Source organism: Erpetoichthys calabaricus, chromosome 13 (genome assembly GCF_900747795.2).
Source record: "Erpetoichthys calabaricus chromosome 13, fErpCal1.3, whole genome shotgun sequence".
NCBI lineage: Eukaryota > Metazoa > Chordata > Cladistia > Polypteriformes > Polypteridae > Erpetoichthys > Erpetoichthys calabaricus.
Genome location: NC_041406.2, coordinates 53,049,953 through 53,060,084, shown reverse-complemented (window position 1 = coordinate 53,060,084; position 10,132 = coordinate 53,049,953). Strand labels below are relative to the sequence as shown.

At 34.7% G+C, this 10,132-nt stretch overlaps 1 protein-coding gene across 1 annotated transcript in view; it reads right to left on the bottom strand.

The window, feature by feature from the left end:
• Positions 1-4,681: 4,681 nt before the first annotated feature.
• Positions 4,682-10,132, bottom strand: part of LOC114664229 (oxysterol-binding protein-related protein 3-like) — a 211,556-nt gene continuing 206,105 nt past the window's right edge. The window contains 2 exon segments of the mRNA XM_028818268.2: positions 4,682-5,400; positions 6,422-6,544. Coding sequence (XP_028674101.1) covers positions 5,304-5,400; positions 6,422-6,544 — 220 coding nt within the window. The 3' untranslated portion in view covers positions 4,682-5,303.

Here is a 10,132-nt window from a genome sequence, read left to right as displayed (position 1 = left end):
CCTCATTAAAAGCTTTACCAATCCACATTTATGTGTGCACTCCTGATATTCCCATTCAGAAGCCACAAGAACAAATCATCACCAACATCTCTCATAGTTCAATATGTCCAGATTAAACACCTGTGACGTTAAGTGTCAAGCTGCTGGAATCCATGTTGTATTACAGTACAACTTGGTAAACATTACAGCTTTATATAATTGTCATATATTAGAAAACAATATTTCAGCAGTTGATCAAGAAATAGCATTCTTATAACCTTCTTCCATCCTCCACTGCATGATTTTGGCTTCTTCAGTGATTACTTTCACAACTCCATGACCACAAACAAACCAGTTTAAATAGCATAGTGGAAAAGAAATACAGTTGTTAATTCAGGGGGCAAGGTTCAGTTCTTGCATGCTACATGAATATTTGGCAAACAAAGTAGCTTTTCATTTTTCTTATTAAGATTGTAATAAAGTAAGACTTTTCCCCAAATTCAAAAGAGAATACAATTTCACAACATGTTGCTCTTTTCTAGCCTTTCTTCTCATGCACTCGTCTTTCTGGTCACTTCTACAACTGTACGGTCTGTCTCCTGTTGGATGACCCCATGCTCTGCCACCATCCATACCTCCTTCTTCTTCTTTCGGCTGCTCCCGTTAGGGGTTGCAATGGCAGATCATCCTTTTTCATATTGTCCTGTCTTCTGCATCTTGCTGTTTCACCATCACCTGCATGTCCTCTCTCACCATATCCATAAGTCTTCTCTTAGGTCTCCCTCTTTTCCTTTTGCCTGGCATCTCTATCTTTAACATCCTTCTCCCAATATACCCAGCATCTCTCCATCTGCAAATGTCCAAACCAATGCAATCTCGCCTCTCTGATTTTGTCTCCCAACCATCCAACCTGAGCTGACCCTCTAATGTACTCATTTCTAATCCTGTCCATCTTTGTCACAAAATGCAAATCTTAGCATATTTATCTCTGCCACCTCCAGCTGTCTCCTGTTTTTTAGTCAGTGCCACCGTCTCCAACCCATATAACATAGCTGATCTCACTACCATCCTGTAGACCTTCCCTGCACTCTTGCTGATACCCGTTTGTCACAAATCACTCCTGACACTCTTCTTCACCCATTCCATCCTGCCTGTACTCTCTTCTTCACTTCTCTTCCACAATACCCGTTACTCTGTACAGTTGATTGCAACTATTTAAACTCATCCACCTTCGCCAACTCTACTCCTTGCATCCTCACCATTCCACTGACCTCCCTCTCATTCACACACATGTATTCTGTCTTGTTCCTACTGACTTTCATTCCTCTCCTCTCTAGAGCATATTTCCACCTCTCCAGGGTCTCCTCAACCTGCTTCCTACTATCGCTACTGATCACAATGTCATCAGCAAACACCATGGTCCACGGGGACTCCTGTCTAATCTTGTCTGTCAACCTGCCCATCACCATTGCAAATGAGAAAGGGCTCAGAGGCGATCCCTGATGTAATCCCACCTCCACCTTGAATGTATCCATCACTCCTACTGCAGACCTCACCACATGTCACACTTCCCTTGTACATATCCTGTACAACTCTTATGTACTTCTCTGCCACTCCTGACTTCCTCATAAAATACCACAACTCCTCTCAAGGCACCCTGTCATATGCTTTCTCCAGGTCAACAAAGATGCAATGCAACTCCTTCTGGCCTTCTCTATACTTCTTCATCAACACCCTCAGAGCAAACATCGCATCTGTGGTGCTCTTTCTTGGCATGAAACCATACTGCTGCTCACTAATCATCACCTCACTTCTTAACCTAGCTTTCACTACTCTATCCCATAATTTCATGCTGTGGGTCATCAATTTATTCCTCTGTAGTTACTACAGTCCTGCACATCCCCCTTATTCTTAAATATCGGCACCAGTACACTTCTTCTCCACTCCTCAGGCATCCTCTCACTTTCTAAGATTCCATTAAACAATCTGGTTAAAAACTCCACTGCCATCTCTCCTAAACACCTCCAAGCATCCACAGGTATGTCATCTGGACCAACGGCTTTTCCATTCTTCATCCTCTTCATAGCTGTCCTTACTTCCTCCTTGCTAATCCGTTGCACTTCCTGATTCACTATCTCCACATCATCCAACCTTGTCTCTCTCTCGTTCTTTTCATTCATCAGCCTCTCAAAGTACTCATTCCATTTGCTCAGCACACACTCCTCACTTGTGAGTACATTTCCATCTTTATACTTTATTACCCTAACCAGCCATGGTAAAATGTGACACATTGCCCCAAACATGTTGACCTGCTTCTCTCATGTTCAAGCCATGGTTGATGACACGGTCAACTAGTGTTGCCTGCATCTCATTTGAGACCCTTTGTCTCCTTCAACGAGACCTTCCTCTTGCTCTGTGTCTCTGCCTTCTCCTCTACTTCCTCAGTTGCCTCCATGGTGCTCTGTTGGGTACCAGGTAGGCACAGAAGCTTCATCACTTGCCTCTGTATTCAGTTCACTGCTCAGGCTGAATAACAATGTGGAAACTCATTGGTTGAACCCTGCCTGACAAGTATGTCAAATTCCTCCATTGTGTGGCTTTGAACTATATACTGTATATGTTACAGGCCAAACACAATTTTAGGATAAAATATGCATATATATATATATATATACACACTACCACTCAAAAGGTAGTGGTTTACATTTTAAATTTAGCTTCGCAAACACTGAAAAATGAAAATATTAGACTATTACAAATGGGCCTTCTTCAGGGACCAACTAATAGGTTACCACCTAAAGATGTTCTGCAGCAACTAATGTAAATTAAGCCTTTCAAATTGAAGCAAACAATTTGCACAGATGTTTCAACCTCTGTTGATTACTTCAAAAACTTCTGTCTCTCTTAAAGCAGAGTTGGAACAGACTGCATTATTACACCTTCTGACGTACTGCTTGGACAATATTACATTGGCAGTAGTGTATATATACACTCTGAAGGAACTATCTGTTATGTATAGTGCAGCAGTGGTAGCTTTGTGTTCACATTATTGTACATATTTTTTCATGTACATTGTGGTCGCCACCTTTATGTATTTGTTTTTTTTTTTTCAGTCTAATGCTTCTTACTGTAAATATGATATCATTATCACATTAAATGGCACTGGTAGAGAAGTGTGTAGAAAAGCTTTGCAGTGTTTGTTTTGTGGAGCTCTGTACTATGTTGCTGATTTCCAAATGTATGTGTTATCTAACATAGCATTAAGAAAAGGTGATATGAGAGTTCATCATACTTTGTAAATGAAATCCGAACAGCGTCAGATTGGGTGTACATTTATGCTGACACTGTTAGTTAGGGTCCGATCGAAGTTGGAGGGAGGGGAGTGTGAAAGTGACTGAGAGAATAAAACTAAAAAAAGCTATCTTTTAAAAGTACCATAAATTTACACCCGATCTGACGCTGTTCGTTTTCAAATAATATTGCATTAGAGCGACGATGTTTTCTGATTGGTTTGAAAAAACAAATCAAACTCATCTGATGAGGAAATGTTTTCATTTTATTATAGTTGTCTTTAACTAATTTGTTATGCTAAACCTGCCAATAAAAATAGAACTGAATAGACAATTTTGAAATTCATGAGTTAACAATTTAGAAATGGACAAGAAGTATACAGTATGCAACATTATATGACTGATAATTCCAAAAAGGCTACAAGTGGCTCAATTAAACTACCTACTATGAAGAGCTGCTCACTATCTCAAAGCTCAAATTATTTTGACAACTACTGTTTATCTACAAAGATGTTTTAGAACACACAGTTGCTGCTTTCTTTAACATTCTGGTTTATACATTAGGTATAAGTCATCTGATGTCACTCACTAGCTAATGTTACAAAAATTCCTTAATAAGTAAGTGATACCTTAATGCAGTTTATCAAGCAGTTTTCTGATCATTGGTCACTGTACTGTAGAAAATGAATGTGAAATTTCATTTATGCAGAGTAAAAAAATTAGCTTTCTGTAACTGAATTGCTGCTAATTAATGGAAGGCACAATTTATTCATAAAGAACTTGCCACTGAACACAACAAGCATTTTTCAGAATTCAGGCAAACAAGAAAAAATAGTACAAATCTTTGAAATTACCATTCACTATGCCCTAAGCTGAAAGGGAGAATAATGCTTTCAACCTAAGCATTTAATTATTTAAATGCAAGATGAGCAAGTGTCACATTGTTGAGTTTTTTCTTGATGTTTTAGTTCACCTTCATAACTTTAAAACTAAACGTGATAAACATTTTCTCAAAATGAAAGTATTTCCATTGTAAAAAAAGTTTATTACATAAAATAAAAGAAATAGTCTGCATTTAGTTACTGGTCCTAACAGAAAAACCCCATAAAATTCAATTCAGGAATTCAAGATTTATTTAAATTACCAGATGACTCTATTGAATTTTTAAATTTTAAAGATATGGCATGTGACATTTTAATTAACTATCTACTGCTTAAGAATATGTGAACTTTATATATATATATATATATATATATATATATATATATATATATATATATATATATATATATATATATATATATATATAAATACATATATATACATATATAAATACATATATATACATATATAAATATATATATATACTGTATATATATATATATATATATATATATATATATATATATATATATATATATAAAAACACACACACATATATATAGTTTTATACATAACAGATACACGCACATATATTATAGTATGTATTACAATTCTGGTATAGTCCAACTTAAGCTTTATAGAAAGACAAAGATGATAAACATGATACTATAAGTAAGGCAGCTGGCAAGATGTCCATTTCATTTATGCTCATTTCTTTTAGAGGTAGAAGTAAACATATTAACAGAGAATGTTATATAATAACCCTTTTAAAAAATATTGCAAATTGCACCAAAAGCAGCTCACATTTATACTGCTTATAGAAAGAAGTGAAACACAATTAAGGAAGCATAGTGAGTACTCTGAGGTACAGTTAATCTAAATGTGCAAAATTCAGAATGTTGGAGTACACGATACAGAAGGATAGAGACAAAATTTGCATATTTTTATACATTCAAAATCTACATATTTTTTGAAAGATAGGAAATTATACATAGTTTTACCAGAAGCACTCAATTTTAAGGCATTATATTTCTATTTAAATATAACCAGAACTATAAAAATGATGTTACCATTTTATAGTAATGTTACAATATCATCATGAATTGTGATGTTACAGTGCTACATGTTACAGTAGTCGTCTTCTGTTCAGTTTTACCAAAGTACTGAGTTGTCAAGTTTAGCAAAGCCAGGGTCTTTGCGTAGATTCCAATAGGTTCCATTACTAACCCAAGTATCTTCACTTGATTTTCTGAAATTAAAAGATAGAGCCAAAATAAAATACATTGTTTACATTTCTTAAATTCTATTATAATTCAGAAAAAAGTCTAAATACTCATATGGTTTACATAAAAGCTCAGGACTTTTTGTTGATAATGCTGCAGATTCAATGATTACCATATAACCTGGTCAGCCAGAAACACAATTTTTGTGGTTGAATTGCAATTTGAGTTAAGTGATACAAGTTTAATACATTTAGTTTGTTCTTTATTTTTATGAAAAAAGTACAGGTTATTTTAATTCCTTTTTTTTAATGCAAGTACCAAATCAACAGTGACCTCATGATTCCCTAAATAGCTGAACTGGAAACTTTACATAATGTAAGAAGGAGCTCCAAAAACTCAGATAGCACGTGAACACAGCATTAGTGCATGAAGTGAGACGTTTTATCCTGTCATTGAATATTGACACAATCGTCATATTTTTCACACTTTGCATAAAATAATTTCTCTCACTGTGCTATGCTCAAATTTCTGAATATTGTAACTGTCCAAGTTCATTCTTGTTAAATATGTTTATAGCCATGGCATGGGAAGTTATTTCTCATGTGCATTTTTCTGGCCAGTTAGCCAGCACCTCCAGGGTTTCAGAAGGTTTTAAGTTTTCATGTTTCTAATGTCCCCCATGCACAGTACAGACATAATGGCAACTCCCTATAAAGTTTTTCCACACACCACATCTAAGAAAACATCTATAAAGCTGTGTATGAAAAACATACAACCATGGCTGTGTATGAAGAAAAATAAAATACTTTATAGAAAATTTTAATTTATAATTAGATTAGTATAAAACAAAAAAAAAATGGTATGTTCAATTTATGGTCTTAATAAAACATAATGGAGTCCTTGAGAAAACAAATGAAAATGTAATATTTTGATATTATTACCTATATACTGTATTTCCTTTACGCAAACAGAGACTTATCAAATCAAAGGATTGTTTTAAGTAAATATACCAAAATTACTTTTACATAATTAAAATAGCTACTTCACCTGAAAAATCTTGGTTGGTGCATCATGCTATTTTCTTCCAAAACTTTTCTTCTGTCTCTTTGGAGCTGTTCAATTCTTTGTTTTTGTACTTCAGCAGCATCAATATTCCCTTCCTCAAGTAACCTTTTGAAAAAGAATTTATAAATAACCATCCCCTTGTCATAGTCATCTATCCAAAGCATAATTTAAATATAAAATGAAATGAACTGATGTTTAAATAATTTTAAATTAAGAAAACGTCAGTTTAAAAATGAGTTAATCACATAATAGTAAAAAAGAAATCATATGAATTATAATTGATGAACATTTAAAATTCATAATGGTGGTAACGAATAGTGGTGCTAGATATACATCCACCTTTTTTTCTGATCTGCTTGCCTAATGCAGTTTTGTGAAGCACACCACTTATCCTTGAACTAAGTGTAAGGCAAGAAACCACTCCAGTCCAATTCGGATCTTATACAAATATGCAATATGTACACGTGCCTTGAGGAATAAAACAAGTGATACTTGGTGGACATATTTTAGTCCAGTACAGAAGCACAAGTTAGAACTTTTACCCCCTAACTAATAATAACTGATTTTTTTTCACCACAGATAAGCTGTACAGTATATCTAAATGTGTTATTGTTAACTTGCAAATTATAATTCAGCACATTCATTATCTCTTCTCTTGCAGGTAAATGTAACATGCAACATGCAAAGATAAAAAACATCCAAGATGGGATATGTCAAAGTAAACTAATTTTTAAAGGTTTTAAGTAACAATTCTATTTCCTTTATATTTTATTATACTAGAGTATAAAATGAATGTATAAAATCTTGTTTAGATAACTTAACATTCTTATCTTCAAAGCCATTTACCGTATCAATAAAAAGCTAAATAAAATTTTAAGTTTAAGTGTAAAAACCTGAATATTGTTCAAGGAATGTTATGCTTAAACAATTTAATGTAATACAGAATCACAAGTGCCATGTGAAATTCTGGCCACTGTGATACAAAAAAGACACAGCCACACTAGAAGTTGTACACAGATATGTAAACAAGTCCATGGGACTATGGGACATGTCCTACTAATGTTTAAGTGAACTGCACTTCTTCAGTCTAGAACTGTGACGGTTATATGGGAACCTATTCCAAGTCTTCAAAATTCTCACAGAGTCAATAAAATTGATCCAACAACATTAATTCAGTCAAACAATCATCTGTGATCTTAGGGGCACTGGTGAAAATTAAAAAGTACTGCATTTAAAACAGAAACCAGAAAGCACTTTACAATTCAAAGGGTCATAGGAACCCGGAACAAGCTACTGAGCCATGCATGTACTGGTTGCTAAGACCCAGGTAACTTTTTTTTTCTTCTTTTGCAGTGAAATATGTATTGAAATGAGAAAACAACAGCCATTAAAACTGAGTCCAAAATTAATAATTGATATAAGTAGTAAAACAACATCTCCCATGGCATCTACCACCGCAACCATCCCACCCAAACCCTCCTGTAAAAGAGGTTGCTATGAGTATTTGAAATATTAAGTAGATGAGATACGACATAATTTTGGCCATAATATTCCTCCAAAAGCAACATGAAAAATGGCTTGAATTTTAAACTACAACATATACTCGTGAAAGCTGAGAAGGCAGGCTCTAGCAAGTGCTGAGTTTTAATTGTTGAATCGTTGATACACCAGACTTAAACCTTTGGTCATTAAATGGCACATCTACATCAGACACTTCTGATGCAGGCTCCTATTCAAGATTTAGTAGAATTAAGGTAGCCACTTTGCACAGTAATTCTTGGCTTTTTCTTGCACTCATAGTCAACCTGCACAACCACAACTTTGCAAAGTCAAGCAAAGCATGTATGTCCACTCTGTAAACAAAAGTACATACATCCACTCTGTAAACAATTCACCAATTAATAAACAACATTCGCTAGAGATCATTCTCTCCCAGTTTTGACAAGTGAAAGTGACAGTTTTAAATTCCAGCGGTATTTTCATGTCATTTCTGGAGGAATATTATGGACAAAATGAAATAAATAAGCAACAAAAATGTTCTGAGACACATGTATTTATTTACGCTCACATTTCATGCTCTTTTTCTTTATTTATTGTCACTTTTCACAGTTGTTTTATTCATTTGCATATTTATTGACTTATTTAATTTTCTCCAAAATAGTCCTCCATATTTTTGTTGTTACCTTATAGAATCTGAGCTCAGGGAAATCGAACAGAATACACCCTGCTGATCAGCATCTACTCTAGAGCCACAATGGCTAAGGAAAGTAGAGGTAACTTATTAAGGAAATATTATAGTGTTTTGTGGAAGAGTGAACTTTGAGCAGGGATATGTTTTGTGTTGGTAAAATACTGCAGAATTACTGCACACCTGTTATTTTATCTTCCAGTGAACTGCGAAGTGTGTGACATTTTGATATCTATGAGCTATTCCATTTTTAGTTCTGTATGTGATTCAAGAGAAAGCATTTAAAATTAACAGAATGAACCCATGTCCAAAGCATTCCTCAGTTGAACATTCAGTTGAGTCACTTGGGAGCCTAGAAGACCTTAGAGTGGATAGAGTGCAATGTCCCCACAATACCTATAGTGCCACCTACCTGGATGAAGTCGTCATCTATTCTGGTACCTGGGAAAAACACGTAAGGCAGATGCGCAACATGCCATACGGTTTTCAGATCAACCCAAAAAATCTTTTTTTGGGCTGTCTGAAGCAAAATATTTAGGCTATTTAGCAGGCTGGGTATAGTACAACCATAACATACAAAAGTTGATGCCATCATGAAATGGCTCCATACGAAAACCAAGCAGCAGGTCTAAGCCTTCCGGGGTTTACCAGGGTACTAACACTGTTTTTTCCCCCATTTCTCTGAAAGGGCAACGACCTTGACAGACCTTACAATGAAGCAGTTTCTTAATACAGTGGTATGGGATGCTAAAACAGAAGGTGCATTCCGCTACTTAAAACAGGCTCTTATATCAGCCCCTGTATTGATGTCTCCTGACTTTGGGCACAGGAAAAGGAATAGACACAAGATAATTCTTGATAAAGATAAACCAAAGAAATTGTAGTATTACTATTTAATGTATTACTTGCCCTTCTAATATCCATCTTTATTTCAGTGAAATATAACAAATCCAATCTATGTTGAATTTCACTTGTTTTTTATATACTTTATCTATTCAATTGATAAGGTTGTGATATGTTCACTTGTTTTTTATTCTATATTTATATACTTCATATTTCATTCTTCTTCTCTCTAGTGTAAAGGTGCCTCATCTACTGCTGACAGGTGTCCCAGAAAGGGAGGCACAGCGTAAGTCATATGAATACCCATTAGTGCCACACACTGGGACACTGACTACAGTTATGTGGTGTTCAAAGGAATTATTACATTTGAATGATATGTTACTCTGTAGTGCAGTTCTGTAGCAAAAATACTGTGTGAGTGTTTCAAAATCCAATAAATGTATTGTGTTCTCTAGACAAAGCCTAGCTGCTTCTCATTATTAAAAAATGTACTTTTACTTTCTGTTGAGTACTTTTGAAAGCAGATAATTTTTTACTTTTACTGAAGTATTTTTAACTGAAATATATTTTATTTTAAAACTAAAAATTTGATGAAGTACTTCTGCTGTTACTCAGGTGTCATTCCTGAGTTCCTAATTACTTTTTACGACTCTGATAACAAT